We start from the raw sequence: 15,925 nt of genomic DNA on the forward strand, positions 1-15,925 counted from the left end.
GAGAGAAAAAGTTCAAAAACACGAAAAATTAGATGAACCCATAATTCCACTGGGTCGCATCGTTCACATTTTGCACTGGACAACATTCATTCATCAAAGTGCATGCATTATATTCCACTTGTGTATGATTCCACCACTTTGAATTCGAGTAAAATCGGTTACAAATATTGACGAGCTGCAATGCAGTAGTGATCCATAAATAAAGAAAAGAAGAGGGAGTCGCAAGCAAAGACTACTTTTGTTCGAAGTGCATTCTCTGTGTTTCCACGTTGCCACTGTTTTAATTTTTTAAGAAAAATCAAGGAACAAATAACATCTTTTACCTCTTTAAAGGATCAGCAAACGGCAATCCAACCATTGCATTAAACTTGTGAGAGATCAGATCTAGAAACATCCAGAGGTAGCTGTCTTGAAAACCTCGGAAAATCAATCGAACTTCGGTACCAGTCTGCCGCAAACAGTGCCCTCACCTCCCCCCTCCCCCTGCCCACCACTCGCACGGGATCCAACGGTAGTTTTTAAAATATGTTCGTCTGTTGACATAAAGAGAAAAATAATTGTCTGGTTTTGTAATAAATTATCATCCAAGTGCAATAAAACTATGGACAGACACAGAGTAGGTCGGAATGAGGCTAACATCAGTTTTCAAATTCTCCCCGTTTGGTTTCCAAAATGCGCCTTCGCCGTCCTCGTTGCTAAACTGCTCCCTCAGCTCCCTAACACTTGGTTTTCACAAGCGATCCAAGCATCAGCGCAAGCATAAGCATAAGCATAAGAATCAGCTTGTTTCATCGTGAAAACGGCCTCGGCGCAAGCATAACCACAAGAATATTTTTTTCCTTTTCTTGTGCTTGCGCTTTCACCGTTAGCGTTGTGCTGCGCGATAACTTAGGCCCCGTTTATATGGAGAAAAGTTGTCCCGGGCAAGAGGGTCAGCCTCCCAGCCGAGTCAACTTTAGCGAGCGTTTATATGAGAAAAAAGTTGACCCTTTTGCCCGAGCCAAGAGCTGACCGTCTAGAGATCATGAAAACATGCGAAAAAAAAAACCGCCTCGAAGTCTGCAAATCAAATCGGTTGTTTTACTTAAGTTTACAAACGTTGGCTTTTTATACCCAAGAAATTCTGGTTCCTATGGTTTTTGAAACCAAGTTAAACAATTCTGAAGTTAAAGCTTGCCGGGCAAAATCGGTTTGCGAAGGCTACACAAGTCGTGGTTGACTGAATCTAACCGCGTGACACTTCAACTTCTTTTCGCGTTGAATTTCGCCTGTCCGTAATCACACAAAACTGAGATACAAGCGTTTGTTGTGGCATGACTTGATAACACTAAACGCCAAATGATTTATATACCTTTTCATATAATTTGACTTTGTCGGCGTTGAAGTCGGTGGCATTGAACTCGCTCATTCCCAATGACAACAGAGCTCGCGCATGCTCTGATTGTCTCGCCTTGACGGAGTTGACCCGGCTAGGTGAGCCAAAGTGTTTACATGGAGAAAAGTTGGCCCGGCTAGGAGGGTGACCCCACCATCGCAAAAGGGTGACCCGGCTAGGCGGGTCACCCTTCTAGCCGAGCCAACTTTTTGTTTCTCATGTAAACGGTTCGCAAATTTTTGTAAGGAAATGTAGGAAAAGTTGGCTCGCCCAGGGTAGCTCGGGTAGGCGGGTGACCCTTCTACCCGGGACAGCTTTTCTCCATATAAACGGGGCCTTAGGCCCAGTTCAGACGCCGAACGTTTCATGAGCCGAACCTAATACCTCAAATTCAGTACATAAAAAGTTCGGCGTCTGAATCAGTTGAGAACGGCTGTTTCAATTTGGAACGGCTCAGCCGTTCTTCCCGCCTGGCTCAGCCAGGAATTTCGGCTTTGGAACGGCTTTGATTCAGACGCCGAACTTTTCATGAGCCGAATCTAATGCACAAACGATTATAACGTATTTCAAATAAAAAATAAATAAATAAAAAAAAAACAATAAAAAAAAAACCCCTGACATTTCGATTGGTTTTGCTTCAAGTAAATTAAGTTCGGCGTCTGAATCAAAAGGCGGGATTTTCGCCGTGATTTGGGCCGACGTTAATTTGAGTTAAGTTCGGCGTCTGATTTGGGCCTTAGTAAACTGGCTAAGTACAGCTTCTCAGTTCCATCTTAGTTCCCATATGCTTCCTTTCTTCTCTCGCGTCAAACCTAAAAAAAAAAAAAGAAAAAACTCGACGGCCGATAACAGCTCGTTGCAAAAAAGTAGTCATGAGAAAGATAGAATCAAGACTTACTCAGTGGAAATGTTAACTTATTATCATTGCTCGCTTATTTGTTCGTTTTGTTGGTTTAACAACCGCCGAGTAAAGGTTCAGTTTTATTGGTTTAAAAAGTCAAGTGTCAACCTCATTAAAACGAGGAATTAAAGGATCAAAGGATAAAGTCTGATTTAATGAGTGCTTATAAGGTTAAAATGCCACAGAATGCATATTAAATTCTCAGAAAACAAACATTAATCAGAATCGAGAGCATTGGTATTGAATGAAGACTTGAAACATTCTTCCATAGTTCAGTCGGTAGTGCGTCATAGGGAAACCTTGGACTTCACTAGGAATCAAATTCGTTACTTCATTGGCGACTATTTTTATACCAGTGCGTCAGCAGAATTTGTAAACCCTGCAGGACTATCACACATTTGACATACCTGATACGCAATCACCAGCGAGACTACGCGAAATAATGACGTCAACTGAGGTACAGTCGAACCTCTTTATTACGGACACCAAAGGGACAGGGATAAGTGTCCGCATTATAGAGGTGTCCGTATTAAAGAGGTGTCCGTAAGGAGAGGTTCCACTGTACTTTTCCAGCGTAGCCTGGAACATCTGCCGTGCACCTTTATAAAAATCTATTGGCCATGTCTAAACAGCCGACATATGAAATACTACTCAGACAAAATTCGCTCTAAAAACATTGCCGGTAGCCGTGATTAGCGTGCAAACTTGTTCGTTAGACCGGCTAATGTTATTTTGACCTAGTTTCATGGCTCATAGTACATCACCGGAATAAGGTTGACCGTGCCAAAAAGTCGTTGCAATCAGGAACAGTTCTGGTGGCACTTGGAAACCAAGTTTAGAACCGTACACCAGGGGTAGTCAACCCATAAGAAGATAATCGATAACAATCGATACCAATCGATATTTCAGTATCTTCAGCAAACAAGGTGTGAGTTCGATTACTATCGATTGCCGATAGAACTCGATCAGACTGATTCATCGATTGGGCGTTTACTATCGATTTTCATCGGAACAATATTTGTCTTTCGATAAGATCACTGCACAACGCTGCACTGATGAAAACATTGGCGTAACACAGTTTGTCTGTATGGTTTTATTACGTCATTGAATCTTCATAGCATGCAAGAGTTCAACCTGAATTAATTATCAACAAAATCCAAGTAAGAAAAAACACAGAACTAACAGGAATATTGTGGTCCTTTTCAGTCTATCTTTGCTTCAGCCAGTGTAGTTTACGCCGGATGTCGAAAGAAGCTGCGAGCGAGTAAGGGTGTGTACAACCCTCTAGTCTCGTTGTGGCATAGCCAGCCAGGAAGCGAGATTAGGAAAGAAACGTAAGAAAAAAATAATTCAGTAGCCTGCAATTAAAGCAGCTGTGATCCCTTTGGGCCAAAAATTTCGCATCGACTGATAAATTGCATTATTTATGAAACAACAGCCCCGGCATCTTCAGTTCAGAGAAATAGTTGTATCCTTAACCCTTTCACTCCCAAGAGTGATCAATATGTAATTTCTCTTTACATTATCAATACATTCTTAACCAGACAGTTGATGAGAATAAAGAAAATCATCAACTACAGGTGACATCCTGATTTTGATGTAACACCAAAATCTGTGGACTACTTTAAAAAAATATGGCAGTCAGTAAGGGGAATTAACCTACAGATGATGGGAGTGTCAAGTTTTCAAGTTTCAAGTTCATTAAGTTTTCCAAAAAGTTACCTACAATGAACACCGCCTGCAAATAGTATAGCGAGCTAATCTAGGCAGGCGGTGTTAAGGAAATACATACACGAATTACTAATTGAAGGCGTTAAAAAAAGTCAATGTAAGGGTTCATTCTGAAAACAACGAGACTGCAAACTAGCGATGAAGCCATGACAAGATGAATCATCGACTGTTGATCGCTGCCAATCAAAAAACTTCTGTGAGTTCGGTTGAACTATCGATTATCGATAGAAATTGGCGATTCACTTCGATACACTTTGATGTCGGATATCGATTTTAATCGATTGAAATCCCTCGGACACATTGCGCCACCCTTAACTATATACGTATCTCCATTTAAGGATTTTCATCGTTTGTGAAAGTGATCATTACCATATGAAAAGCTATGGCAGCTGTTTTTGAAAGAATGCTGATGTTATTAAAAATCGCACCCTTAGAAGTAAGACAAATACAACCTTGGCTTTGTCAACTTAGTGTATCTTTTTATAGAAGTGTTTTTTATTTCTCTCGCAGAACCCCGCCCTATTGAAAGTGCACTCATCTTGGCCAAGCTGCCGGTCCGGAGCTGATAATATATTATAGGCACCAGCTGCACCGCCTACAAACTTCAACAAATTACACACTATTTTCCGAGTTTTCTCAGCCAGGCTAGCTAACGCACGTCTCAGTCAGATAAAAGTCGGTAGTCAACGGGACAGAACAAATAAACCGCCATACAAGCAAACAAACAAACTGTCAACGTCATTTTCTAAGCAAACTTGTCGCGCGTTTCATGATCAGCTGGTGGTTACCGTAATAGTTTTTGAGATGCTGCTAGCTGTTTTGGTCATTATACCTTTGTTTTGTCTGAGATTTTTTTGAGCTTTTTTTTCCCCAAAACGTACAACGTTTACGCCAATTCTTGACGTAGAGGGCGCCTAGAACTTCAGTGTATTGACCTCGTTCATATCAGCTGCACACGGCGAAATGTTGAGAGTTCATACGTACATCTTAGCGGTTTAGATGCCTCACTGATCTGGTAAAATTTCAAACGTGGCTTACCGCTTTTTAACGCGGTGCGCCGTGATCCGACATTAACGTGTCTGCTTAAAGCAGGTGAATAAACGTGTACGTCAAGAATTGGCGTAAACGCTGTACGGTTTGACAAAAACTGACAGCTATCTCAGATAAAACATTAGTATCAAAGGTTTACGTAAAACAAAATGGTAAAAAGTTAAAGACGTAGTTTTTCAATACGTCAGCCTCTATACTTCGCCTCCAGTCATTCCATTTACGTAAGCCAGTTATCCAAGTAAGAAAAACAAAATAAAGTGGAAAAACAAAGAAGTACTAAAGAGTGATTAGAGTCTTCCAAGCATGGCCATCCCCCACCCCCCCCCCCCCATCCCCTCCCTCTTTTACTCCTAGGCATTTGTCGGGAAATCGTCATTTTTTTGATGCCCTTAGTGTGTGAGGCATTCGGCATTTTGTTTCTAGCAATGGGTAACTTCACATATTTTACTGCTCGAGTCAATAACTATCCCTAGGAAGACAGTACTGCATATAATTACAAAACGTTATGTGTATTAGAAGCCTATGTAGTTTGTATTCTTTGTTTCCACCACGTCTAGACGTGGCGCGGTGAACTCAACAAAGCATCGAAAATAAGGGTTCATCGAATGAAGGTTGCCAAGTATCACAAATTAAAATCTTGATCGGTGCATGACAATCCTATTTGGTTGAAGTAAGAAGGATGAGACAACTTGTTCTCGCCATATTGAGGGACCGGTCCATATCTGTGGAGAAGGGGGTGGATGGCATGGAAAAATAATTGGAGGGGGTTGGTCAAGGGTATTTTAGCGCGGTAAGAAGGGGGTTATTGTTTTTCTATTAAAGAAGTGTGTGTGTGCGTGGGGGGGGGGGGGGGGGTGTCATTGTTTTAATGTTGTGCTAGATGTATTAATTTCAAGGATCCAAATAGGGAAGAGGGATATTGACAGTTGAAAAAATTATAAACTCTGACCAGTAGTCTTCTTTAATTCTATGGATATTTCAAACTACAGTCGACTCCCGATAACTCGAACCATCGCTAACTCGAACCAATTTTCCTCTCCTTTGAGGTCATTTTCTATATAATTTTACCTTCGATAACTCGAACTCCCCATAACTCGAACCTTTTTCAGTTTCCCTTGAAGGTTCGAGATATCGGGAGTCGACTGTATGATGAAGACTTATACCCATCCATCTCCAACCTAACACAGTTTGCTTTTTATTAGTGAATGATTTTGGCTGGAATACATTTCCACCGTACAAATGTTTGTGTTAGTTTAATAGCCTATGAAGTCATAGAGCTCGTTTTAACATACATCACTGGTGATTCAACCTCCTTGCACCAAGCAGTACGGACTCCGACGACTTATTGGGAAAGGGGTAGGGCCTGTCGAAATAAAATTATCGAATGAAAGAAGGGGCGGGGGGGAGGGGGGCACTTATGATTATTCAATATATTTTTCCTCCCCTCCCCTCCCCCCACTCTCCATAAATAATAATAACAATAATAATAATAATAATAATAATAATAATAATAATAATAATAATAATAGTAATAATAATAATAATAATAATAATAATAATAATAGAATACCAAGATTGATAGGCCAGCCATGGATAGACCAGCTATGACTTTTATACATATTTATATAGGCTATGACTTTTATATATTTTATATTTTCAGACTATGACTTTAAAATATTTTTATGTATTTTATATTTTTTTATATATGTATATATATTTTATTAATTTATTTACGTGCTATTTTAAGTTTCGCTTGGCTCACAGCTTACGCTACGCGCCCTATGGTGCTTTCTTATACTGTGCATACAGATAGTTTTACTGCGCATAATAGCTTTATTGGTACATTCAATCAAAATGGGTTTTCACATGCCAATTACAATAAAATCTAATGTAAACAATTGAAATCTAAAATAAACATTCAAAACTGATAAAACATTACCATACTATTTAAAAACTTAAAATACGCATAAATACACCTATTGAGTGTCAATGGCTTAAAAATTCGTCAAGGGCCCGTCCTTTAATCGCGTTCTTAAAAACATCAAATGACTCCATGTTTGCTAAACTTTCTGGAAGGTCATTCCGCAGAGCTGAGCAGCCCTATATGAGAAAGATCGCTGACCTGTAGCTGATCTAAAAAAATGGTATATTAAGCTTATCTTTATTCCTAGTATTTCTTGTCGTAAACTTATTACACAAGGCTGGTGGGGCTAATCCCTTTATAAATTTAAAAGCCATTCAAGTGTCTTTAACTTCCAGTTGCTTAGCAACCTACAACCAATGGAGTTCCTTTAGCATCGTAATGTGATCATACTTCCTTGCACCAGCCGCAAAATTCTGACAATCTGAAACTGTATCCCGTCGATAGAGAAATCGATAATCGATAATCTATAATCTATAAAATATAAAGACCGGTCCATTGTACTCAGTCCAATGTTTTCAGTCCAGAAAAATAGTTAGAATGCAAACTACCTATGAAGCCATGACAAGATCGGACCATCGATTGTTATCGAATCCAATCGAAAAACTTCTGTGAGATCGGTTGAACTATCGATTATCGATATCAATCGATAGCAATCTGCGATTGACTTCGATTTCCGATATCGACTTCAATCGACTGAAATCGCCTCGCATACATCAGTGCACCTCTGCCAAGGCCACCTAACTATAGCTACTGCCATTTAAGGTTTTCATCAGTTTGTGACTAGTGATTCATTACCATATGAAAAGCTATAGCAGCTGTTTTTGAAAGAACGCTGAATGGATGTTATTAAAAATTGCACCCTTAGAAGTAAGATAAATACAACCTTGGCTTTGTGAACTTAGTGTATCTGTTTATATAAGGGTTTTTCATTTATCTCGCAGAACCTCGCCTTATTGAAAGTGCACTCATCTGGCCAAGTCGCCGGTCGGTCCGGAGCATATATTCACCGCCTACAAACTTCAACAAATTACACGCACTATTTTCCGAGTTTCTTACCAGTCGAGCAGTAACCTAGCTAGCGTACGTCTTAGTCAGAAAAAAGTCGGTAGTCAACGGGACAGAACAAGTAAACCGCCATGCAAGCAAACAAACAAACTGTCTAACTTCATTTTCTAAGCAAACTTGTCGCGCGTTTCATGATCAGCTGGCGGTTACCGTAGTTTTTGAGGTGTCGCTAGCTGTATTGGTCATTGCACCTTTGGTTTGTCTGAGATATTTTTTTCCCCTAAAACATACAACATTTACGCCAATTTTTGACGTACACGGCACTTAGAACCTCAGTGTATTGACCTCGTACATCTCAGCTGCACACGGCGAAATGTTGAGAGTAGAAAACCGGGCATACGTTTATCTTAACGGTTTTGATGCCTCACCGTCATGTGGCAAAATTTTAAACGTGGCGCACTTTTTAACGTGGGCCGTGATCAGACATTAACTTGGCTGTTAAAAGCATGTGAATAAACGTGTACGTCAAGAATTGGCGTAAACGCTGAACGTTTTGAAAAAAAAACTGGTAGCTATCTCAAATAAAACCTTAATATCAAAGGTTTACGTAAAACAAAATGGTAAAAAGTTACAGACGTAGTTTTTCAATACGTCATCCTCTATACTTCGCCTCCAGCCATTCCATTTACGTAAGCCAGTTATCTAAGTAAGAAAAACAAAATAAAGTGGAAAAACAAAGAAGCCCTAAAGAGTGATTATAGTGTTCCAAGCATGGCCACCCCCCACCACCACCCCTCCCTCCCCCCACTCTTCCTCCCTGGCATTTGTTGGGAATTTGTCATTTTGTTGATCCCCTTGTTGTGAGGCATTAGGCATTTTGTTTCTAGCCAAGGCATGGGGACTGGCTTCACATATTTTACTGCTCGAGTAAAGCACCTACCTTAAGAAGACAGTACCGCATGTAATTACAAAAAGTTATGTCGCATTGTATAGTTTGTATTCTTTGTCTCCGCAAAGTCTAGACGTGGCGAACGCCGTGAACTCAACAAAGCATCGCACTGATAAGGGCCTATCCAATGAAAGCTGTTATCAAAAATTAAAATCCTGACAATCATATTTGGTTGTAAAAAGGAAGAGACAGCTTGTTTTCGGCATAGCAATAGCGGTAATGCTGTGAATGGGGGTTTATTTTTATTTTGTTTTTTAGCTTGTTTGCAAAAATTTAATTTTAGTCTTGCCACGTGTGGAACAGTTTTTTGCATGTTTTTCTCGGCCATTCCGTGGGATTTTGGATACATTTGCCAACCCACCTCTCTCATCAGTGGGGTATTTTGCACAGTTGTCCGAACTGAGAAATGATACATTAATGCTGAAAAAATTTCCGGAGGGGACTGGATGTTGAGGGAAGGGGGCTGGATGGTCACGCTTGGAATTGTTTGAGCCGCTAGGAGGGCGCTCTTGATCATAGGCCTTTCAGTCGATGTTCTTCTCAGCTAAAATACCGTACATGTATATGTATGAAATTGTTGGATGGGTCGCGTGCCAGATGAAAACGCCCCCTTGGGAAAAGTACATTTCTTCGAAGTCAGAGAACAGAACGGCCAAGTCACTGTGCGCGGAAAGGCACTTGCATGAAATGACTAATATGTGGTAGTCTGTATGTTAATTTAATACGAGTGATGAAACTTATCGTTGTCATGCAAAGAGCTTTCAAATATCCTTACTTATTCAGTTTGCCGAAAAATCGCGTCGTTAGAAAATGCCGAAAAAAGTGACAAAGAAAAAATAAAACTAACTAACATACAACAAGAAAACAGCAGCTACTCCTACTACAAAAATTAATCAGACGCCGGCGAGGGTATTACTCAAGAATTAAAAGGGATTTTCACCGAAGCGAAAGCTGTGACAATGATATGTTATGTCGGAATCAATCATGCATCATTAAAATCTTGATTTTTAGTGCTTTCCATTAGCCGGTCGAGAGAGTGTTTATCTTTTAACTGCGAGAAAAGTTGCTCGGAATATTTTATGTTCAAAACGGCTTAGAACTGAAACGACTCAATTTTTTCCGAAAATAAATGAGAAATTAAACTGAGAAAGCGTCAAATAAAACAAGGTCGATATATAAAAAAAGTGGGAAAGCAGCGCTGCTTATACATTAACATGAAATAAATTACTCCTGAAGTGTTCTGTTCTGCCCAATGAAAATTTTTGAATATCTTAAATTTCAATAAAAAGTAAGCTTGACTTTTAATTTAGTTGCTTACGCTTGGAATATTACTTAATTCTTGACAAATGCTGAGTTTAACAGAAACATTTTTCCTCGTGGAAACTGCTGTATTCATGTTATTAATTACAGTGACAGAAAGCTTCAAAAACGCCACAAAAGCGATTTAATTTCGGTGATCTTGACTGAAGTTCACGTCTGAAAATGAAAGTGAAATGAAAAGAAATACATTTATCTTTGACAGAAAAATTTAGCGCCAATTTCTTCAACCAATCAGGTGTGGGCACTCGCGAGCTGTTTACCATATTTGGAGTAACAGCTTAGGCTTGAGAAACGAGCGCTGATTTGCATAAGTATTAACTGATGCTGTTATGTTCTGAAAAGCGCTTAGCGATGTGGATGAGCAAATTCTATGCTTCAAAATATACCCTGGGCCAAGAATGGTTCTTGTGCCCCTTGATATGTTAGCTTCGGTTTTGTTGTCTGTGGTAAATATGTTGAGAAATTTATCGCAGGAAAGCCGAGGCGAAGCGAAGCGATGTTCATTGCACTTGTCAGTGGCTACGCAAGTGAGTACAGCTCGTCAACTCATCAGTACACGTTTACCCTTATTTATAGATTTAGCCTTTCCAGCCAGAAGCTTGTCATCACTTTCGTACTTCTGAATTACATCTTTAGAATCTGAAATGGTGACTTAAACGGGGAAATTCGACCCCTTCCGCACGATCTTCTGCAATCGGCACATTCATAAATGGCATTTGTTATTTTTGGATTGAATACTCTTCATTCTTTTGGGTTCACTGCGCGACTACTACACTTCTGGCCCTGTTATTGAGCAGTCTGATATCTTTAATGGAGAACCTCTATTTAATTTTTTTTGTAGGATGTGTTGTCCTGCTTGACCTTTGCGAGCAGCTTGAAGTCAGTGACAGAAAGCGCCGAGAGAGCGATACATCTGCTTCTGCCGCAAGTGGTAAGCTAAGTCATAGCAATAGATTTCACACAGTGCTGCCAACCCGTTTCCACCCATAGTACGTAGCTTGTTTGCGTACTGGGAGTCGGCATTTTAAAATAAGAAATCTTCAAATTTTAGCTTATTTTAACCAATTTCCAGTTAAGCTTTCCTGAAATTGTACAAAAATATGAAAATCATTTCACTTTTCCGTTCCTACCCACTTTGCACGTGCGTCGTGACGACGCTCGTCGATGTAAAAATTGCACCTTGAACTTTCGATGGAAAATAATCACCGAGAATTTCGTTTCTCTTTCAATCGTTATTCGGCGTAAAATCACGAAAATAAGTAATTAGACGATAGAACTGCTGATGCGCAAATTGTTAAAACTGATTTCATCAACGACACTTTGAACACAATGCAATCCATCACCTCGGCTTGTAAAACCCTACGTAGCTTTCACAAAACGCGTCTCCATGGTGTCATTTATGCGGACGTATACTATTTCTGTGTTTGCACGCGGGGTTGCCGCAAAAGTTTCTTAATTTTGACACTAGTGAAGCTAAATAAATGAGCCAATTTTTACTTCTGACAGCGATCATATTTCCGAACATTTCCGGCGTAGGGGGAATTGTAATTTGAGATCGCAGTATTTTTGTTTTGTGCACGACTTTACGCACGCGAACTTGAAATTTACATTCGGCGGCGTCAAAACAGCTTAACACTCGAACGAATTCTCGAGAACTTGACAGCGTCCGCTTATGTGTATTTGCATTTTAGAAAGATCAAAAATAATTAGTTTTCACAAAATGATTGGAAATTCATTTACGAGCTTTGTAAAGGTCGGTTGTGGGTGTAAATAGGGCGGACCGCACAACATGCAAATTTTACAAATTCAATTTGCGTTTGCTGGTTGGTTGTCTTCGGTGACCGCTGAAGTACGTGTCCTTTGCGATTTCGAATTCTAAAAAGGACAGACGGCTGAGCGTTTTTATGGTGCCTTGGAAAGTGTTGTTTTTATGGACTTTAATTACTCAGTCAAAATATCTTGAAAGGATCTCGACCTCCAATTGATTGCCGAGAGCGCGCACGCCATCTAATTTGCGCCATATTTTTGTTGGATACGCTTTTTACAACCCTAGTGCTTTGTTTGCCTGTATTGAAGCTTGCTATCGAATGGTTTATATTAAGTTTTACACGTTGTTAATTGGCCATAAGGGATTAAGATACTTGCATTGTTTGATTAATGTAGCGTATAATCAAACAGATTTGTACAATTGAATAGTGAATGAAAGAAAAATTGCTATTACAAAGCCGATGCGAAAGCAAAGCCGCCATCGTTGTTCATTGGTAATCCGTTACAAGAAGGGTGAATATTTTAAATTTCCTAGCATTTTTTTTGTGCGTTTTCAATAATTAATTGTTTGCAGGTACTAAAAAGGATCTCTTATTTGAACGGGACAAAACATTATGCGTAATAAGAAACAATTTGAATATTTTTTACTCAAACCTCTGAAGGGCTGTTTGCAAACTATGGTGTTTAATGTGAATTCCTCAGTTTTGTGTACTTTAGTTTCAGAAAATTCATTTTGATGCATTACATACATGTCACATCATGTCATGTTTTGAAGTCTAATTACATGTAATCTTACTGCCAGTGAATTAAATGAGGTTCAAAACACGTATTTTTAATAAAATGGAACAATGCCCATGTAAAAGTTATTTTGTCAACTGGTAGACTAAATACTGGACATTTAGCTGATTGGGTGCACCCTGGCATGAAATATGGATGACTGCACAACATCCACAAGTAGTTTTTTTTGTTGTGGGGGGGGGGGGGGAGGGAGGGGTGGGGGACAGCTACATATACTCTGCAAAGCAACTACATGTATAATGAAAATGAGAATGATGTATTATTCAGTAAATGACACAATGCAGGCATACTCGGAAAAAAAATCCAAGTGCTAGCTCCTATCAGGAGTCGAACCCAAGACCTTCCAATTACTAGTTTGTACACTGTATGTTCTACCACTGAGCTACAGGAGACTCGTGGTAGCTAAGGCCGTTAAACTAGGTTCATAGGACAAACATCCTGCATACTGCTTGGTTTAAATACACATTAACATGTACTTGCAGGTTGATGCAATGGTCTTTGTGTTGAGTCCTGATTCAGATGAACTTGAGGCTCTTGGAAGGTCTGGCATCAATACACCTAAGCTACCTCACAGCAGTGGAATTGTCAGGTATATAATATATACATGAATGTTTATTTTAATTAGCTGTTATTAAACTGTTATTTGCATAGAATACTAGTATTAAATTAAAGGCTTTCAAATCTTGCAAGATTTGGTTTTCTAAGAGGAGAAGTGCATTTTTTCCCTTGTGCATCATGATCAGGCTTTAAATCAAGTTCATTTCTACTTATTTCATACTTTTTACAATAATTAACAGAGCTGTCATTTAGGGCCATAACACCTTTTACGGTGGAATACCCTTCAAAGAACCTTAACTTACAGGTGATCTTGATGGCTGTATAAGGGTCATTTTACTCAAAAAGCAACAAGATTGTTATGCGTGTGAATCTCACACACATAACATCTCAGATATGGCTGAAAAGGGAATGACAGCACTGATTAGGTCTTGCATGACCCCCCAGAAACACTGGAAATCAGCTTTTATTAAATGGTGTCATTTAATACATATATGTATATTTTATATTATAATCTATCAAATATTTTCGCTCGCGCGCGATTGGTCTAAATGCCTCACATGACCGAATACACCCCAGCTAAAACTGGGGAATATCCGATGATATTCCCCAATTGATATAATCCCCAATTTCAAAAACTTCAAGGTGCGTCAAAATTGCAATCAAAATTAATGTCAAGATGGGGGAATGGTTTGCTTTTGAGACAGAAGGAGAGATAAACCCGCTGGTCGATAAAGCAGTATCAGAAAACAACATACACGCTCTAAACGTTTTTGATGGTAAACTGATCTTAAACTAAATGTTCAAATACTCAAGCTCGTTGCTACATGTTGCGAAAGATGTTTGAAGGATATAACCACAATAGCCCCCATTTGACTTAAAAATATGCTCAGAGATTTGTCCGTGGACATTATCTGCACCTCGAAGCTCACAGTTTTCCTCGAGCTTTGATCTCGGAAACTGTTTGCTTCTCAGAACAGATAATGTCCGTGGACAAATATCTGAGCATATTTACTCGCCAAATGGAGGCTATTGTTTATGTAAACCATATTTTAGCTGCATGACCTGAAAATTAAGTTTGACTAAAATAACTAAATAAAAATGTATATACATTGTACAGAGTAATTAGTGCCAGTCAGTACCTCATGAAGTACATGCAACATTCATGCTAGGATCTAGTCCATCGCAGACAGGAGGGGTGGTGGGGGGGGGGGGTTAATTAGTTGGGGTGAGGAGGGGAATTAGCAATGGATTTTTAGCAACTGCAGATGATTGTTTGGCATTTGAAATTAAAATATGATTGTGTGTTATTATTACATACCACAAAATGAGTTTTTAATTTTCCACAGTTTGATTCTGGTAGGTATTTTTGGATTGAGGGATTAAGATTAACTGGGTTATGTTTTTGGGAATATAACAGGCATTTGGCATTTTGACTGAAACACGACTTTATCTTGTACCACGAGTTAAAAATTTCATTTCAAATCAATTTTGAAAAACTCACTTGGCAGAAAATGCATAATACTTGGTGTAATTTACATGTATCATAGTGTCAAAGTTGACTACAACAACATTCCAAATAGTATCCCCTTCCCTTCTACATGTATCTGTGTCATTCTTGCTCTGAGGGTTGATTTCTGGTTAATATCCAACATTTCACTCAAATGTTATCTGCGATCTCTTATTTATTTATTTACAATTTTTTGCCACCTGTAGGGAGGCCATAGATGGTAACAAACGAGTGATTGTAAGTAGCATCAGTACTGAGGATCCTTGTTTGGCATTGCTACCTTCAGCAGGAGAACTGGAGAGTAAACAAAGAGGTTGGCATAGTGACGTGTTACTTTTATGGCAGTCCTTAGTGCCCAGGGGGGGTACTCGGGTATATTAGTGACGGGGATGGCGAAGACCTTTTTTGGGTTTGAAATTCTCGGCTTGGGACTTTTTTTGGGTTTGAAATTTACCGGTGGACTTTTTTTGCCCTTAAGATTTTGGCAAGGACTTTTTTGGGGGTTGTTGAAAATCGTGCATTTTGTTATTTTAATAACAAAATGCTAATTAAAATTAGCAGAAAATAATTTGATGTGTTAGATGAGTAACCATACTTCGTTCTTGTTGGAGTATTTAAAGCCTTATTTTGTGATATGAAAAGAGACAAGATGTTCCCGTTTTTGGTTTTCCTGAACAAACATATATTGCGCTCGACTTTGAAAAATGACTGCAGTCTGCCCAAAGTTTTGTGACAGATGCACGAGGAATGAATAAAGTCGGACGCATGAAATATCTCGCATTCTCTTGGTGTTTTGTACTTTTATTGTTTTTGATGCTTAAAAAATTGGACTTTTTTTGGGTTACGTTTTTGGCTGCTGGACTTTTTTTGGGTTTTCTTTAGCGTGACGGGCGTTTTTTGGGTTTCAAAATTTGGCCTCATTAGCACCTCCCCGTAACTAATGTACCCGAGTACCCCCCCCCCCCCCCTGGGCCTTAGTGTCAATGTACATTCTAGCATATGATGACTGCATGCATGACTATACATGTACTGTATGTACC

The 15,925-nt window shown here is 39.3% G+C and overlaps 1 protein-coding gene and 1 long non-coding RNA gene across 2 annotated transcripts in view; one reads left to right on the forward strand and one right to left on the reverse strand.

Annotated features, from left to right (window-relative positions):
- Nucleotides 1-578, reverse strand: part of LOC146477859 (uncharacterized) — a 39,123-nt gene extending 38,545 nt beyond the window's left edge. Inside the window, exon 1 of the long non-coding RNA XR_014865280.1 lies at nt 324-578. This is a non-coding gene — a long non-coding RNA (uncharacterized LOC146477859). The remainder of the gene's footprint in view (nt 1-323) is intronic.
- A 9,979-nt stretch (nt 579-10,557) lies between these two features.
- LOC146477862 (cGMP-dependent 3',5'-cyclic phosphodiesterase-like) overlaps nt 10,558-15,925 on the forward strand; it is a 56,995-nt gene continuing 51,627 nt past the window's right edge. Inside the window, exons 1-4 of the mRNA XM_085112959.1 lie at nt 10,558-10,782; nt 11,097-11,186; nt 13,303-13,409; nt 15,092-15,198. Of these exons, the coding sequence (XP_084969085.1) occupies nt 10,654-10,782; nt 11,097-11,186; nt 13,303-13,409; nt 15,092-15,198 (433 nt within the window). The 5' untranslated portion in view covers nt 10,558-10,653. The remainder of the gene's footprint in view (nt 10,783-11,096; nt 11,187-13,302; nt 13,410-15,091; nt 15,199-15,925) is intronic.

Source organism: Pavona decussata, unplaced genomic scaffold (assembly GCF_977016875.1).
Source record: "Pavona decussata unplaced genomic scaffold, jaPavDecu1.1 SCAFFOLD_68, whole genome shotgun sequence".
Classification (NCBI taxonomy): Eukaryota; Metazoa; Cnidaria; class Anthozoa; order Scleractinia; family Agariciidae; genus Pavona; species Pavona decussata.